General features: G+C 32.6%; 2 protein-coding genes across 17 annotated transcripts in view; one reads left to right on the top strand and one right to left on the bottom strand.

The window, feature by feature from the left end:
• LOC143225187 (protein C-ets-1-like) overlaps positions 1–19557 on the top strand; it is a 72352-nt gene that overhangs the window by 32047 nt on the left and 20748 nt on the right. For 2 of the 6 annotated variants that reach the window (XM_076454156.1, XM_076454158.1), the window contains exons 2-3: positions 15102–15218; positions 18691–18891. In XM_076454156.1, the coding sequence (XP_076310271.1) occupies positions 15102–15218; positions 18691–18891 (318 nt within the window). Of the gene's footprint in view, positions 1–13904; positions 14679–15087; positions 15219–18690; positions 18892–19557 lie in introns of those variants that run through there. The other 4 variants (XM_076454157.1, XM_076454159.1, XM_076454161.1 and 1 more) reach the window with 4 other exon arrangements.
• Positions 1–19557, bottom strand: part of LOC143225188 (uncharacterized) — a 109687-nt gene that overhangs the window by 88829 nt on the left and 1301 nt on the right. Inside the window, exon 1 of one of the 11 annotated variants that reach the window (XR_013013667.1) lies at positions 13934–14067. The exons of 7 other annotated variants lie outside the window; for them this stretch is intronic. The gene's annotated coding sequence lies outside the window, so the exon portion shown is untranslated. Of the gene's footprint in view, positions 1–13933; positions 14068–19557 lie in introns of those variants that run through there. 3 more of the 11 variants (XR_013013672.1, XM_076454166.1, XM_076454165.1) reach the window with 3 other exon arrangements.

Raw genomic sequence — 19557 nt, 5'->3', positions numbered from 1 at the left:
TGCCCCGACTATAATATTGTCAACAGTGGTGTCTCTAGTAACTAGTAGAACCGTATGCCCCGACTATAATATTGTCAACAGTAGTGTCTCTAGTAACTAGTAGACATTATGCCCCAACTACAGTCCAACCAACAGTTGCACGTGGTACATATTCCTGCATACTCCTATCGTGAGTAAGCAATTGTAGGAAAAACACTTTTACCACATTTATGCGTATTTTTCAAGCAACCTTTTGACCGCATGCGACAGCCTTCTACTGATTTGAAATGTCACTTACAGGAGTTAATAGTTTAGATTAATACGATTTTAAATATACAAATTAGCAAGTTGTATAACAGTCATAAGCACGATCTTGTACCCTCTCTCTGACGTTGATTTTGCATAAAATGTATCGAAAACTCAATTCCTTTTTCTTAGACAGTATCGTGTATCAGTTCATTCATTGAACTAATGACATTATAGGTTACGTTACTGCGCACTCAAAAACCTGTCTCATTCAACATAAGTATTCATTCACTATATCGTTCTTTAGTAAAAGTTCGAGTTACGGTGAGAGAGTGCTTATCAGTTACGTCAGAAATCAAAGAAAATTTGTTAAAATGACGCCTAATAGCTGAAACTGATAACGCCCTTGGCAACTAAACCGTCTTGGCTCGAAATTCAAGTAACGACCCATCTAATGTTTGAAAATCCACTAATATATTTTGGATACGATATTAATAAGATGACTACCGCATACTACAACAGTAATAAGTCCACGTTCAGTATTTAAACTGAATTATCAGTACTGGTTTCCTGTACCGAAAGGTCCATTTTCCTAAAGAGACAAGTTGAGTCTTTTGTTTAACTGTCGTCTTCATTTAGACTTGCCTTTTATTTAAATTAGCTATACAAATTTCTTCGTTAAGAATGAAAATATGTTATATGAACCATCGGTTTGGAGTTTATTAGACGAACATTTATTGAATTATTGCAGCTTTGCATACGTAAAAGTTTGGAGTTGGAGGGTTGTGTATAAGTAGAAATTACCAGCACTTTATGCGCGTTAACTTTCATAGGCTTAGCACTATTCTATATATTCGTGTAATATTTGGGTTTATCATTATTTTAAGTGTATTCATGGTAACTACGCTTTAGAATCTAGGGATATTCAATCTTATTAACAATACGAGCGATTAAATTACTTAAGCTTTTTATTACCTGGTCGAGCTTTTAATAATTTATTAGGAATAATGAACAAGCAATAAATCTTTAAAAGTTTGTAAATAATGTATAACATACATTTTTAATATTTTTCTGTTGTAAAGGATGAATAAAAGGTAGTATTAATTTCAATCAGGAAATATAGGTGTTGCTAGATTCGAATACGGAGATAGATATGAAAATGTTGTTTGGTTTATTTGTTTGTTTGTTTTTGGAATTTCGCACAAAGCTACTCGAGGGCTATCTGTGCTAGCCGTCCCTAATTTAGCAGTGCAACGTTGTTTGGTAACATTGTAAGTAAAAACGAAATATTTTAATAAGGCATTACCATTTTTGCTTTGTATTTAAATTATTTTGTTTGGCATAACACGTCTCATATTTCAGTTCCTTACCGGCTCATTATGTGCACCAAACTCAGTTGTAAATTGTTTTTGTATAAGTAATATTACGTTGCCTTAAATTTAAAGATACGTGTATATATATATAGCCCTTAGATTTGAATGAAAACAGTTATATAAAATAACAGTACGTAACTTATTCTTTGGTAGATTGTTTATGCAGCGTATTCATGATGAAACTTTGTAGAATGGGCGGCAACTGCCTGTTGTAGAGACACAAGTGTAGAGGAAGACTTTCAAAACGTCGTTCTCTACTCTTGTGTCTCCACAACAGGCAGTTGCTGTCCATTTTATAAAGTTTCATCAGTATTTAACCTGGCTTTTATTTGATCCGGTACAAAGTTGCCTTTGAGATCAAATGAATTTTGTTATGACTACATAAAGTTTGAGAATAAACTTACGCCCGCATATTTCCACCCCTAATAATATACAAAACTACGAGAGTGTTGATTTAACGTAAATGTAGATGAATGGGATTTTTTTTATGAAATAATGTATTTATTCTCTAAAATGTATACCATGTTAACTAAATAATCAGGGCCCATATTTGGATAAATCGGGAAATCTATAGATGTTGGAGTTAATCTCCACATTAAGAATCAGGATAAAATATAAAATGGAATTTCTAAAACGAAAAATAAATAAATCACAGTGTTACAACAGGTCATTAAAAACAAATAATTTTCTGTAAAATGCTGATATCCTAAGGCATTATATTTTTTTTAGTTTGTCACTTTTACCATTTTTAAAAAAGGAGAAATTTATTTATCCAAAAAGTCAAGTATAGGTAAGTTATAATTGTTTTGTTTTTTAGTACACCCAAATACACTGAAAGGAGATCCTTATTTCATTGGGAACAATTATCTATGCATAGAATTGCTTAATAGTTTAAAACTTGCTCACTGAAATTCTGATTATGGACGTATTCAATCGTATAAAAATATATGATTGGTTTGACTGAACCAGAAAAGCAAAATAGTATGTGTACAACAACCACACAATCTACTCAAGTGAGTAAGATTAAGGGTGAAGGATGGGTTGTACTTTGGGTCACAACGGAAGTAAAGGGTGAGGGATGGTTTATATGTTGGGTCAGGACAGAGGTTGAGGGTGAAGGATGCCTTGCACATTAGGTCATGATAGACTTATAGAGTAATGCCATTTTTGTTTAAATACTAAGAAGCTATTGGCAAGATATGCTGAAGTTAATCTTTTTAACTACCAACGTATGTCCCTGTGGGACATTATTCAGATCTGGCACATACATTTTGGATCAGCACACATAGCTCAAGCTAAGCCAAATAGAGTTATGGTGTATTACTCGAAAAATCATTGCGAAAATATACTACAGATATCTCTGTGAAATATTTCTTGAGTATTTTGAAGTAGATAATATTTTGTCCTTTGACTGTCGCACATATATGTTAATATGGGTGTGGATAGGATCACTAGTGCTCCATAACTTCTCAACTCTCATTTATGACTCGTATTAGTTGGATACCCGAATATCTACACTTAACAGAGATGCAAAACTAAGCGAGGGGAATAAATTCTTTGGCGTGACTGTTTGTAGAAGTTATCCTTTTAGTACTTGGAGACTGAATACGACAGAGGATACGGAATATCCCAACCAATTAGAGGGACAGCGGATCTGAAATCTGATGACAGCAAGGTGTGTGGCACATCTTAGACTCAATCTTAATGATCAGTAGGATGAGTGGACAGTCGTCTGTGGAAAGTCTGCGACCTCACACATTATAAGACTCCAGATTAGTCAGAAGACAAAACAATGGTTGTGAGAAGAAATGTAAAAGTTAAGTTAGAGTCAACATCAAAGTGGATGGCCACACAAAATTACAAGTGGACAAGTTTGTCTACTTCAAGCAACTAATAAGTGAAGATGATAAATGTGAGGCAGAAGTCGAGAGACGGATAGAAATTGCAAGAGCATATATAATCCATATGAAAGATGTTTTAACCACGATGAACATTAGGCTAGGGACAAGAAAAAAACTTACAAAATGTAAGTGTGATGCAGAGACTTGAACAATAACGAAAGAACTCTACAACAAGATAAAAGCGTTAGAAATGTGAATGCTTAAAATAATTTTGAAATAATATATACAGAGCATAAAACAAACGAAAAAAATATTGAAAATGACCGAATCTAAGCGCACACTAAAAGCAGACATCAAAAAAAGGAAAGCGTCAGTATTTTGGACACATTATGAGAACAAATAAGATTCAAAATGTGTAAGTGCAAGTCTGTAGAAGAAAAGTTGACCGCAGAGAAAAGGGGTCACAAATCACGGAGTCGTTGTAGTCCAGTTACAGTGTTTATGTGAGGAAAGGACAGGATAAAGGGTCCTGAAGAGTGCTGATAGCTGAAGCAGCTACAGGCAGGTAATAATTATGTACCTAACCCATGTACACACATAAGCATGTTTACCATTTAATTCACCTAGCACCTCCAAGAAACAGTGTTTTGATCTAGAAAAAACATTTTCATGGATCAGTGCTGCGACTTAGAATAAACATTTTCATGAAACAGTGTTTCGACCTAGGGCAAACATTTTAACACAGCGATGTTTCTATCTAGAATACACATTTTCATAAAGTGATATTTGATCTAATATGACACACATTTCTGTGAAGCGGTATTTCCATCTAGGACATATATTTCAAAGGAAACAAAGAGTTTCGATCTTTCGTGTATATATGTGTTTCTACTAAAGAGTGCCTCGTTCTTACACAATATTTATAGCATATTTAATGGAACAGTGACTTAGACAATTGCATGAACAGTTCTTTGGTATTTTTTAAAACCATAGGATAGTATTTGCATTATATATGTATATATATATTAGCTTGTTATAACCTAAAAACGAGCTGAAACAAAAACAGATTTTAAAAAATAAACAAAACATGCTGCACTAATTAAAAAGACCCCTGGGAACAAGCTATAATGTGAGATATAAAATGTACCCTAGGTTTTGGATAATTCAACGCTGTGTTGGTGCTCCTAACTACAGTTGAACTTTAAATTCTTGAAATAGTAGATACAAAAAGTAGACATATGAATATAAAAATTTCACATTTTCTCCACTTTCCTATCATGTTTCATATCACATTTAATTATTATAAGGACCGACCTAAGTGCACATTTTGAATTTATGGCTCGCACTATTAGGATAGTTTATTCTATTTTGTAGCACATGTTTACACACACAAACAATTACTAAAACGATGTCTGAACTACAAGCCACCATTTAACAATGATATTAATATATGCTCTCAGATACTGTTTACAGGTCTGTAATACGTGCCTCTTGTTATGTAATATACCAACTTTACGTGTTTAATTTAGGAGGAAAACTGTCTAAACATGTCCCTATTGGTGCACTAATTAACCAGACGATCGTTGTTTAGGGCTAGCTAGAAGTGATAATTATACAATTTTTCTTGCTATATCTACAATTGGTTCTCGTAAAACTCTGGAAGCGTTATTACCATTTTGGCGATCTGGTAATTTATTGGTCTTGGGCAACTTTTTCTTCCCTTCCTCAACCACTTCATTCTTTATATCAATTTAACTACACTAGCAATGAAAACTATTGCTAAGTTGCATGATTCTGTTATAATCAACGCATAAAATTTGGGTGTGATTTAAAGCAAGATAAAATGTGTATACCTTCAAGTATATATATCTATATGTAATTTTCTTGTTTATGCTGGCACCTTTACCTCCTGCTTTGTTCTATAAATAAAGTTTCTGAGAAGGGTAGTTTTACCGGACGTTTTTTTTCTTGGCTGTATTTTAACCATTAAGTAACTGAACGCGTCACAGAAAATACGTTTGGGACTTTAATATCTTCTTTATTGTTATTTATGTATTGTCTATCATTAATGAAGTTCCATTTAGTAGCAGATCTTTCTTTTTACGATATCAGAATTAGTCATAAACATCAGACTGAGTTTTCCTTACAAACGTTATTTACTTTACACGTTTTCTCACATACGTAACATTTAATACTGAGCCAATGTACACTCTAGTCGAAACTCAACACCTGATTTACGACGGTGAAAATATGTTTGGACCTCTTAATGTTAAAACTCAATATTCTTTCAGAAATTAGTAAAACAAAAACAAATTAATACTCAAAATATTTACTTTTAAGAAGGTTATTTCACATTTAGACAATGTTCATTAAGAAAGAAACTAATATAAAAAAGTACAAAATTTATCCTTTTAAAAACTGATCCTTTCATAATCGAGTTTTTTAAATGAACTTCACCTGCTCAACACAAAATAATTCTACCTTTAAGGAGCTCACCTTTACCTGCTCAACACAAAATAATTTTACCTTTAAGGAGTTCACCTTTACCTGCTCAACACAAAATTATTCTACCTTTAAGTAACTCGCCTTTACCTGCTCAACACAAAGTGTAATGAACTCACCTTTCCTTAAAGGTCAACACAAAATGATTCTATCTTTAATCCCCTTTACCTGCTTAACACAAAATGATTATACCTTTAAATAACCCACCTTTACCTGCTTAACACAAAATTATTCTATTTTTAATCCCCTTTTCCTGCTTAACACAAAATGATTCTACCTTTAAATAACTCATCTTTACCTGCTCAAAACAAAATGATGCTACCTTTAAATAACTCATCTTTACCTGCTCAACACAAAATGATGCTACCTTTAAATAACTCACCTTTACCTGCTCAACACAAAATGATGCTACCTTTAAATAACTCACCTTTACCTGCTCAACACAAAGTGTAATGAACTCACCTTTCCTTAAAGGTCAACACAAAATGATTCTATCTTTAATCCCCTTTACCTGCTTAACACAAAATGATTATACCTTTAAATAACCCACCTTTACCTGCTTAACACAAAATTATTCTATTTTTAATCCTTTTTCCTGCTTAACACAAAATGATTCTACCTTTAAATAACTCATCTTTACCTGCTCAAAACAAAATGATTCTACCTTTAAATAACTCATCTTTACCTGCTCAACACAAAATGATGCTACCTTTAAATAACTCACCTTTACCTGCTCAAAACAAAATGATTCTACCTTTAAATAACTCATCTTTACCTGCTCAAAACAAAATGATTCTACCTTTAAATAACTCATCTTTACCTGCTCAACACAAAATGATGCTACCTTTAAATAACTCACCTTTACCTGCTCAAAACAAAATGATGCTACCTTTAAATAACTCATCTTTACCTGCTCAAAACAAAATGATTCTACCTTTAAATAACTCACCTTTACCTGCTCAAAACAAAATGATTCTACCTTTAAATAACTCATCTTTACCTGCTCAAAACAAAATGATTCTACCTTTAAATAACTCATCTTTACCTGCTCAAAACAAAATGATTCTACCTTTAAATAACTCATCTTTACCTGCTCAAAACAAAATGATTCTACCTTTAAATAACTCACCTTTACCTGCTCAAAACAAAATGATTCTACCTTTAAATAACTCATCTTTACCTGCTCAAAACAAAATGATTCTACCTTTAAATAACTCATCTTTACCTGCTCAAAACAAAATGATGCTACCTTTAAATAACTCATCTTTACCTGCTCAAAACAAAATGATGCTACCTTTAAATAACTCATCTTTACCTGCTCAAAACAAAATGATGCTACCTTTAAATAACTCATCTTTACCTGCTCAAAACAAAATGATGCTACCTTTAAATAACTCATCTTTACCTGCTCAAAACAAAATGATGCTACCTTTAAATAACCCACCTTTACCTGCTCAACACAAAATGATTCTACCTTTAAATAACTCATCTTTACCTGCTCAAAACAAAATGATTCTACCTTTAAATAACTCACCTTTACCTGCTCAACACAAAATGATTCTACCTTTAAATAACTCATCTTTACCTGCTCAAAACAAAATGATTCTACCTTTAAATAACTCATCTTTACCTGCTCAAAACAAAATGATTCTACCTTTAAATAACTCATCTTTACCTGCTCAAAACAAAATGATGCTACCTTTAAATAACTCATCTTTACCTGCTCAAAACAAAATGATTCTACCTTTAAATAACTCATCTTTACCTGCTCAACACAAAATGATTCTACCTTTAACGAACTCATTTTTCAGTTAGAATTAATGTTGATTTAAAAATAAAATGAGATAAAACAAATATTTAAAAAACTGAAGACATTTATTTATCTATACTTCCACGTAAGAAAGGAAACCTGAGTTCTTCATTGAGCCTGGAATGATGTGTTGAAGAAAATAAACCTAAAACGTTTATATTATACAGACGTATATTACAAAATACAAATAATTTCATTACAACGTTTATGAACAACGTATATTTCTAGTTAAGTGAATTTTGTATTCTAAAGATAATATCAGAAGGTTTTGTCTTTTTTGTTACTGTATTTGGTTGATAACGTATGAAACTGTGTTTTGTTCTTCAGTCTGTTTAGAAAATAAAAATAATTTTTAAATATTATTTAGAACCTACTAGCGATCGTTATATATGGACTTATAGAATTATATACATGTATTGCAACATTTATCTAAATGTTCGCTCTCACGTCTTCAACCAAGGCTAATTCTAGGGTTGCATAATTGGGGAAACAAATTAGTAATTTGGGGTTCTAAAACAACTAAAAGCCTTCCAGATTCCTTTCTAATAATGATTTGAAGACTCTTTGAATATCTTTGGGAATACATTTCCATTCCAGGTGATATGATTGACTTGAATATATCTACTTGTTAAAACCACAAGGTTCTTGCCGTTTTATATTATGTTTCTATAGTGCGCAACATTATTGATAAATAAGTTGCTAAAAGGGGAAAAATAATAAAAGGTTACAATCGCTAGCCGTTGTATTTACTGAATACCATCATCTTTAAACATATGCTACTTTAATTAAAATGTCTTTGGACACCAATACCATCATCTTTAAACATATGCTACTCTCATTAAAATGTCTGTGGACACCAATACCATTATCTTTAAACATATGCTACTCTCATTAAAATGTCTATGGATACCCAATTTGCGAATTAAGCTCCATTCTCATCCAGCTCTGAATTTCAGAGAAGTCTGAGTTTCTAGTTTCGCTTTTTTATGATTTATAATACTTTAAAACTTCTGTATATTTAATATAACAATTAAATAACATACAGCAACAATAACTAAGATAATCTGATATTACATTAAGGCTCGTGAAACCTGTTTATTTGGCCACAGAACGCACAGCTGTACACTCTGTATTTTTAGGCAGATAATATTTCGTTTTCTTAAAATTCATAAATAAATTAGCTCAAGGTTTTAGTAAAATTTTATAGAGCTGTAGATATTTTACTAAACAATTCTCAAGTCGCTAATTGAATGAACATACTTTTAAAGGAAATTTTTATAAAAATAAATTTACATTTGAAAAGAAGAAAATATTTGATATGTTTCACTTTGTTAAATACTGTGTTTCCAATTCCACAGATTCTGCCCCTCCCTAGAAGGTGGGTTTCAATATTCGTGGTGGGCAGAGCACAGATAGCCCATAGTATAGCTTTGTGCTTAACTTTAAGAAACAAAATCCAGATAAAGTAAATATCGATTGCTGGAAAGTGTGCAATATAACAATGAATATGTGTTTCTATAATATATATCTATATATATTGTCCAAAAAAGAGATAGACAGTAAACATGGCAATATTTCTCACTAGTTTTGAATTTTGCACAAAGCTACACGAGAGCTATCTGCGCTAGTCGTCCCTAATGTTACAGTGTAAGGCTAAAGGAAAAGTAGCTAGTCATCACTACCCACCGCCAACTTTTGGGCTACTCTTTTACCAACGTATAGTGGGATTGACCGTAACATTATAAAGCCCATACAGCTGAAAGGGCGAGTATGTTTGGTGTGACGGGGATTCGAACCTGCGACCCTCGGATTACGAGTCGAGTGCCTTAACAATCTGGTTATGCTGGGTCATTCACACAAGTAACGGCAATATGAGGACCTGCAAGTTCGAATCCCTGTCACAACAAATATGTTAGCCCTTTCAGCTGTATGAGTAAATTACAATATTCGTTGGTAAAGGACTAGCCCAAGAATTCGCGGTAGATGGTAATGACTAGCAGCCTTTCTTCTTGTCTATCACCACTAAAAGACGGACGGCTAGCGCAGATAACCCTCGTGTAAGTTTGCGCGAAGTTCAGAAATCACACTTACTAGTATAACAAAGTTTGATATTCCTTCCACCTTTCAAACAATGAATTGATTAATCAGCTAATCGAATAAAACTCAAGCTGTATAGTTATTTTAAGTACAGACACTTGGTTACACTTCTTTCCGTTAATTTAGCCCGTCCTGTCAGCTCTGATGTTACAGAATTGTTTTGCATAAACATTAAAAGTCAATTTAGTAGATGTTGCTACTATATATACAAACACGTGCCGTTCATTCAGTAATAATAAAAGGAATAGTAAGATGAAGTGATGTTTACATAAATAACCTTATACTGATACGTAATAACCTGAATAATAGAAGACAGAATGTTGTATTTTTTTAATATTAAACATATGTATATTATACACATCTTAGTCTGAAAACCTTTGTTCGTGAGAAATCTCGAGATTTTTTACATTCATGTCACTTGAAATAGACTACCGATCGATGCGTCACTAGATCTCTAGGAGAAATAAAATAACAGAATACTTCACATTTTCTATTACCACCTTCTTACATACCCCAAACCTCAAACGGACTATTGTGTCGATCTCTACTTTCTTCCGAGTTACGAGAGGCAACCGTTAAAAATCATAAAAACGTGTTAACGACCCTGGTATATGAAATGATATAATATGTATATATTAGGTTGAAGAATAATTCGTGAGCGTTTTTAAATAATTTCATTCAAGCATTACATGCAAGACTATACAATACTTCAATGCATGAACACATTACACCCAAAACATTTATTATGATACTTTATTTCATGTAATACCTAGGTATATAGTATGCATTGTTTTAAACGAAATTGCAAGAAATTAAATGCGAAAAGCAGATGGTGTCGAAAATGCTCGATTTTGTCCACTTGACATTCCATTTAATGAGCTGAAAATGAAAGCAAAAAATTAAAGACATATAAATATCAAACACACCATCTATTAGAGCAAAAAATTATCTACCAAATGACATCAAATATTTTGCGAAAGCGTTTCATTTATGAATATATTTTTTTAACTTGAAAAAACGCTCACGAATTATTCCTCAACCCAATATATAATGAGTTACGAAATCTAACACACCTTTTATTTTTTAAAATTGTTATTTGCACAATATTTTGTTACTGAATTTCTAGGGAATGATGCACGCGCTTGTAATCATCATTCAACACATAGTCGTGCCAAATTATATGTGTTTATATGTTCATAACATGCCAAACAGTAGAACAAAACACGTTATAATTTTAGCAATAGTTTACAGAAGACCTCACAGAGTAGAATCTCTGAAAACACATATGTTTATTCATTTGCCTAGAAAGAACGTGAGCAAGAATATATCTTTACTAAAGTCATTTATTATGTACACTCCTTAGAGATATATGTAGTTAATTTAACTAAATTAACTATGAATAACCTTATTTGACAACGAAGGAAATATGATTTTTAATCTATTGTTGACTATCACTATGAAATTAACTTCAGTTCTGATTTCATTTCTGATTCCGACAGCATATATTATATCCTGAGAAACTGATTTAACTTGTACTGCTTGAAGTTTGTTACTTTGTATCACCGTATTGTAGAGCAATGTAATGATATTATTCTAAATACATTGAAAAATATTTAGTGTTTTGCATATTTTCCCACTTTAAAATACATGTTATGTTTAAAATATTCGATTTTATTAAAATTTCGCGTTTTCTCATTTCATAACTTCATATAGTACAGTTCCCAATCGCAAGAAATGTACTAAATCAATGCTGCTATTGGTAAAACATATGGCTGTTAAAGCTTTACACGAGACATTAGCAGCAATTACTGGAACTAAAAGTATTTCCAACGTAACTACTATGTTTAGTTTGTTTTGAAATTCGCGCAAAGCTATTTGAGGGCTATCTGCGCTAGCCGTCCCTAATTTAGCAGTGTAAGACTAGAGGAAAGGCAGCTAGTCATCACCACCCACCGCCAACTCTTGGGCTACTCTTTTACCAACGAATAGTAGGATTGACCGTCCCATTATAACGCCCCCACGGCTGAAAGGGTGAGCATGTTTGGTACGACGGGGATGCGAACCTGCGACCCTCGGATTACGAGTCGAACGACTTAACCCACCTGGCCATGCCGGGCCGGCTACTGTGTACTTCTGTAGGTTAACTAGAATAAATTATACTCTATGTAGACTCTCGTCGTGTATAATGTTTTGTATTTCCTCAAAATAAGAAATGTGTCAATATAGAAAACGTAACATAAAATATTATATTGATTAAAAATTTATATACTTAAACTTATGACAAACCGTGAAAAATCTTTGGGACAGAGCAAACAGTCATAACAGGATTTACCCAGTGAGTAATAAGGAACATGAAATAATTAAAACAGTCGCGACAACATGCACCCCGTACATAAAACAGAACTTAAAATATCTCACAGCATTACATGATTTACTTGAGATCGAATAGAACAGAACACAAAATAACTGAAACATTTACACCAAACTATACCCCTGACATAAGACAGAACACATAACAACTGATATAATCACTGCACGATGTACACCCTGTCCCTAACGGAAATTTTGATAACTTGAAGAACGTCGTTAGATGTTACTGGGTTTATGGCGGAAAATATCGTTAACAGTGAAGGTACCCATGTAATGAAACAATTAATTCTAATCTTTATAAGTAAGAACGCGGGAAAACAATAATTAGACTAGATCGTTATCGAATTGATTTTTAGTTTTGATCTAAGTGGGTGACTAGCTTCGATCACAAGTTACTATTAATCATAACATAAAATAACCTGAACAATCACAGCACACTTCACCCCATAAATAAGACAACATGTGAAATATCTGAAAAACTACACAATAATGTACTTGGACATAAAGCAGAGCATTAACCATCTTTAAAAGTCACTATATACAGCTGTACTTGATTTCGAACGCTGAAAAAAAAATCAACATTTGATTTTACCTTTGAATGAAAAAACAGAAGTATTAGAATATTTGTAATCACTAAAAGGTGGCATGTTATTAAAAGATCTAATTTCTGAAAGGTTAGTACAGTAACAAGTGCTCTAAATATAAGATATATTGGATATAATTTAGCTATGTGAAAAATATCGAAATGTTAATAAGATAAATATAAAGTATACGATATATGCAGCGTTAGCAGGCAGTTTGCCTATTCATTAGTGAATGTCTAATCTAAACCAAAGGCTGGATGAACATAAATGGAAAAGTTGATTTTTGGGATTTACTTCTGTGTTTTAAAATATCTTAATTCGTACGTAAGTAAGGACTTTAGAAATTACTAATATTACATTTGAGTTCAGAAGTGTGTAGCATAGTATGTCTAATAACTTTCTCAAAATTATTCGATTTTAAAAGGGCTGTCATGAGTATAGAAAATGTAAATAAAATGTCCATTTTTGACTATTTTCTGTAAGTGCGTTCTATAGGTGGGAATTTAAATAATAATATTCACTGAACTGATTAATTTATGAAATTCATATGTGATGTGCTATTTTGAATGAATTTAATTTGTACGTAAAACAATAACACTCTATTTATTCATTAAAAGCGTTAGATTAAAAGCTGTTGTTTATAATCGTTATTAAATTTAATGTGATAAAAAATTGCACAACAACTATGAAACTCATGTCTTAATATAAAATTTCCAGTCACTGAAGAAATTCAAATTATTAGAAGAAGTAACGGATACTTCGTTTGCATGAATAAAACTTGAAATATCGGTTATGAGATAATCACTGTAAGAACTATCTAAGGTATAAAAATAACATGAAATATATTTTTCCAAAATATAACATGAAATAAGTAACAAGTAAGCTCAATATAAAGTGCTTGATCGTTGCGACTGAGAAAAAGTTATTCACCTTATTATAAACGCGTACTTTTTAAATAAAACATACACTTTAAAAATTGTGAATAACCTAACAAGTGTCTCTGTTTTATTTTGTGTTATTATTAAATAAATAATTAGGTGAGTAGCACAAAAGATAACAATTCATATGTATATATAATTTCTGCAATATAGCAAAACGTCACTTCGCTGGTGAAAGCCATCAGACACTTACCGTAATCTTAACAGCGGCCATGTTCACGGCGCGTGGCCAGCTCGAGACGGCACGCCCGTTGCAAGCGCTATGGCTTGTATGCAACTACTCTTTCATCTCCCATTCATGGCTGAGTTCTGTGACTCAAACCATTGAGACTGATTATACCAGTTGGTAGAGGGCGGAGGAGGACATAATTACTGTGCCCCGAGCCCTTACATTCATTCTAAGTGATAGTACTGTTCAGAGCGTTTGTTTGTGAAATAACTTCAACTTTTATTATTGTCGGGTAGCGAGTGTTAGTGATCTCAGCAGGATCTTAGACTGCAGTAAAGTCAAACGGCAAATTTTCCTTATTCATGGTTCCTTCGCTAAATAGTATAATCTGTAGACCTTTTGTATGATATAGTTCGATATGAATACATGTGGTTGGTTGATTCAGTTTGAAACTACCAGTGAACGTATTTCTGTCTGCACCGTTTCATGAAGTGCTGGTACTAAGGATTTTAACTTATGCCTTTAAAAACGGGAAACTTCTTTCAGTGTTACGTCACGAGAGATCTTAATTAAATTAAAATGTGACTCTTCATAACTAAAAGTTGAAAAATCGTTACAAGTTCAGTCGTACTTTATATTAGAATATACTGTGCCTAACCTTCGAATCTTAAGTGGTTAGCAAAGACAAAAACTCAGGAATGCAAGACATAAGAGGAGATGACACGCTTGGGCTGGAAAGTAATAACACCTAGACTTCATCTGGTTGGAGGTATTTTATACTTACTTAATGATTATCATATGAAATAAAATTAACTTTTTTATCATTCAAATGATTTTCTTGATGATTTTTATCGATCATGTAGAAAGATAATACGTTACATTGATGTTGAGTTTATTATACAGAAAAAATATTCTTTTTTTTTTATTGTTTAGATTGTAACGTCTACTCTTTGTACTAAATTTTCGAGCTTTATGTTTATTCAAGTTCAGATATAGCAAAATTTGATAGTGATTTTTGAACACAACGACTGATATAAGAGCCATCACACAACATTAATCGTATGTTGGCTATAATACCTGTCTAATCTAAATATCACGAAATCCTACTCTGAGGAGAAAATAAAATTTTAACATTTTCGTCTGAGCTTACTGTATCTTGATTAATGATATATTTTAAGTCATTCTGTTTCAGATATCCCCACCCAGGTGCCGCCACTGACTCCAGGGACCAATCAAAAAATGACCCAAGCACTCACAGCTAGCTTTAGCAATTGGGAAAAAGAGCGACAGAAATTCTCAATTCCCAAAGGTAATGAATATAGCTTCAGACGTTCTTACGACTTTCAGATATTAGTAATTGCTGCTTATAACAGTTTTTCAATATTCTTTGCTTAACTGAACTCAAAGATAAACTTGGCTAGTTTATAAAGTAGCATAAATTAATTACACTATTGAGAGACTCAACACATTTTAAACCACTGCTTAGTAGAAGTATCACAACATACGAATACAACGTACATTTTATAAAATTTAAAATATACATTCCTCTAAACTTCTCATGTCAAGATCCCTACGTTATAGAGTGATGTTTTATTTGTTTAATAATATTGATATCTGTTATTATTCTAGTTATGTTCTTTGCTTAAAATGCATGTGACCGCGACAGAGCCGTCGAAACTTATTATTTCCAAATACATTTTTAATGTAATTTTATTCATGAATTCAAATTGTACTATGAACTCTAAGTACTTATAATTGATCTTCATACAATTGCAGAAAATATCAGTTTCGCCCACTTGTATTACCTTTTTCGGAGGTTAACTTATTATGGATGTTTCATACCGACAATTTATTTCAGTGAGCTTTATTTCAACTTAAATTACCTTATTCAAAGATGATAGGTGTAATTTAATTTTAAATTTTCTTGTTTTTATAAAGTGGTGTAGTTTTTATTTATTATATAGGTATTCTCTGCTTAAAGGATGTATAGGGTCAGGATGTGGCGTAGTGATAAACATGGTCAAACTTTGAATCTAACGAATCGTGATTCACGACTTTTTTGCAGCATGCACGCGCTCCCATTTCGAGCCGTATGTGAACCAAAACAATAAATGTCAAGTCCCAAAATACGGCTATGCGTAGATAGCCTTTTGTGGAGTTTTGAGCGAAAATCCAAACAAAGAAAAATTTTCATGTAAATATATAATACTTTGAAAGTAATGAATATCAACAACATTCAATTATGCTGACATTTTGATACATTTACTATAAAACAGTCCTTCGCAGATGGCTCAAAAATGAACGTTAGGACTTAAAACAGTTAAACTAGGACTCGATCGTTATGTAGCTGATTCTGGCATGACTTAATGGTAAACGTGTTGGACTGTCAATTTGTCAACCTATAAACTTACAATGCTATAAGCCGGGTTTCTATACCCGTGATGGTCAGAGCACAGATATCCCACTGTGTAGCTTTGTGCTTAACTTCAAACAAACTTTACAACATAAACGTGCTTTGCAGTTTGGAGCCGTGGGTGTGTTATAAAAGTAACTGTCAAATTTCACTGTTCGATTACAGTTGCTCAAAAGTTAATGGTAAGTGCTGTTGATCAAATACCTTCTCTCTATTTTATCAGTTTTTAAATTAATAGACGGCTAACAGAAGTAGCTTTGAGCGAATTTCTCAAACAATCAAACTATCTTTAAGTTGACTACAACACACCTAGTATTTTGTGTAGTTTTACCCTTATCAACAAAAAAACAAGTTATACGTGTTGTTTCTCCGGAAGTTCAAACAAGGATCATTCGAAGGCCACAATACTGTTTCTTCTGCTGAAAATTCTTGTTAATTCCAATGAAAATGGTTGTTTCTTGAATAATATAACTTATTTCATCCCTGACTTTCCACGACGAAGATCATTTAACTTAACACATTTTGAGTCTCAATTATGAGGGTGTTTTGTCACGCTGAAAGTTGTGCACCTGAAAATGCTACAATACCCTTGCTTTTTATGTTTAAATTTCTTTTACATTTTATCACCGCTAATTCTATACTTGGAAACATAGTACTTAATATCACTGCATTTCCTTGTTTTATGATATTGCATAATGGGCTGAAACAGTGGAAACAGTTTTATTGTATACTGTGCTGTAAACACCGATATTTCTTGTAAGGAAAGTTTTATTCTCATGCCTAACAATTTAATATTTTTAGTTTAGCACGTGTAGTTATCTTGTGAAGTTACTTATAATTTAACCTATATCATTTTATACAGTATATTTATATTTTTGTTTAGAAACTTACCATCCAAATGGCTTTTTGTTTAACATACCTTCAGGCTAAATGTACAAAACTATAACTTACAATTAACTCAGCCAAAAAAAAAGCATTTAATAACAATGCAGTTCACAATTACGACTGCAGGCGCAGTCATCTATTTTAGTTTGCTTTTCTGATGCAATGTTCAAAAAGTTATATTTGTAAAGAATTGAATTACACTTCGTTATTAAAATCGTAAGTGGGGAAATGGCAGTTGGAAGTTATTGACTTGCCCAATGTGAGATGAAAACAACAATTTCATTTGTGTTGTTTTTTTAATTTCGCGCAAAGCTACACGACAACTATCTGCGTTATCCGTCTTAATTTAACAGTGTAAAACTAGAGGGAAGGCAACTAGCTATTGCCATCACTGTCAACTCTTGATATTACTCTTTTTATCAACGAATAGTGGGATTGACGTCTCCTTATAACGTCCCCACGGCCGAAAGGGAGAGTATGTTCGGTGTGACAGGGATTCAAACCCGGAACTCTCAGATTTAGATTCAAGTGCCTTAACCACCTGGCCATTCCGGATATGAAAACAATGATTAGTGTATTATTTCTTTCTTCTACTTATAAGAACCCATGGTTGTTCAACTGTCCGTCCAATTGAACCTTATTTTTCAGTTTATGGGAAGACGTAAATATTATAACTTCGTAGGAAATTGCCCCCCGCTAGTACAGCGGTAAGTCCAGGGACTTACAAGGCTAAAATCAGGGGTTCAATTCCCCTTGGTGGACTCAGCAGATATCCGATGCGGCTTTGCTATAAGAAAACGCATACGCATGCAGGAAACATAATATTAAATTTCTGATAGGCGACTAAAGTTACTTCCTTGCTACTACAAAACTTTGTGATGTAAATTTTTGAAAGGTCTACATCCTCCTTGGTGTTCTCGAAGAACCGAGCTGCGACTCGTACAAGAAATATACTAGCAAAAAATAAATTTTAACTGTCATAACTGTTTCGTATTTCTTTCACTCTCCGACAAGTAAACCTGCATTTACAGAAAGAGTAATACTGACTTTAAAGTAATGTATTATTTGTTATTGTTTGTTTGACGTTTTGTATTCTAGTTATTAAAAGGAAGGGTTTTGTGTTATTGATTCAAGATGTTATTATTATTATTATTATATATATTCTCATTACCAATTCCATTATTTCCTAATTACTGAATTCCATAAATTTTGTTATCACGTTTAAGCGATCAAACACAATACATCATCTGCATAGTTTCCAAGTTTTAAGATTATTTTTATCGTTTACTATATTTAATAAACATTAATGTTTGTTTTCTAAATTCGTTGTTCTTATATAACGGTTAATCGGGTTTTTTCTGTTGCTAATTGTTGTAATATTCCTTATTTTTCTCATAAAATATTTGAACACTTACTTAAAGAGTAAAATTTCAAACGTTTAATGTTATTACTGTAGTACAATAATCCAGTTATTTCTTTACAGACCCACGAGAATGGAATGACATTAATGTCACACAGTGGTTGAGTTGGGCAGTTCAAGAATTCAGTTTGGAAGGAGTTAATCTTCATAATTTTAAGATGAAAGGGCTAGATATGTGTGCTCTTGGTAAAGAATCCTTTTTAGCACGTGTTCCACCGTTCATGGGTGATATATTGTGGGAACATTTAGACTTGTTACAAAAAGGTATGACTGAGACGTGACATATCTTAAATATTTAAATTTTTCAGCTGAAGGTAATTTTAACACACTTTAAAACACTCGTATATTAACAATTTTGTTAAAATATGAAACATTATGGACAGAAAGTTTTATGAGATAAAAACCTTTTTTTCAATTACTCATTGAGATGGGTATAAACACGTAGCTTTTAGGTGTGTTTCTCTAAACTGTGATATTCCTTACTACATTTTGGAAATTGCTGTACACATGTTTCTGAAAGCTATGGTGCTGCTGAAATATTTTGTTTAGAATCGCTGCAGCTATTAGCAACTGATTTGGGTGGAGTTGCCAATGGTACGATTCCCTGTTAAAATGTAGCTTGGGCAAAACATTTCTTTGTATCGTGAGCAGTAAATAGAACCGGAAAATGATGACGAAATTGGTGCAGCGGAAAACAGATACGCAAACGTGGGACCATAAGACCGGGGCGAATGAAGCGGGATATCCTGTTTATTGTGTGGGATAGGTACTGGTTGGAAAACTAGCAAACACACGAGAAATCGTTACATGTATCGAAACAGTGTTGTAGTTAATTAATTTAATATTTTTCACTCTAAGATAAAAAGTTTGGAAAAACCATCAAAGTTGTGTAAAAAATTGTAAAACTAAACTACTCAGAAATTTCTCTTA

The sequence above is a fragment of the Tachypleus tridentatus genome, chromosome 9, assembly GCF_004210375.1.
Source record: "Tachypleus tridentatus isolate NWPU-2018 chromosome 9, ASM421037v1, whole genome shotgun sequence".
Lineage (NCBI taxonomy): Eukaryota > Metazoa > Arthropoda > Merostomata > Xiphosura > Limulidae > Tachypleus > Tachypleus tridentatus.
Note: the sequence above shows the minus strand (reverse complement) of the source record. Positions and strands in the feature narration are given on the sequence as shown.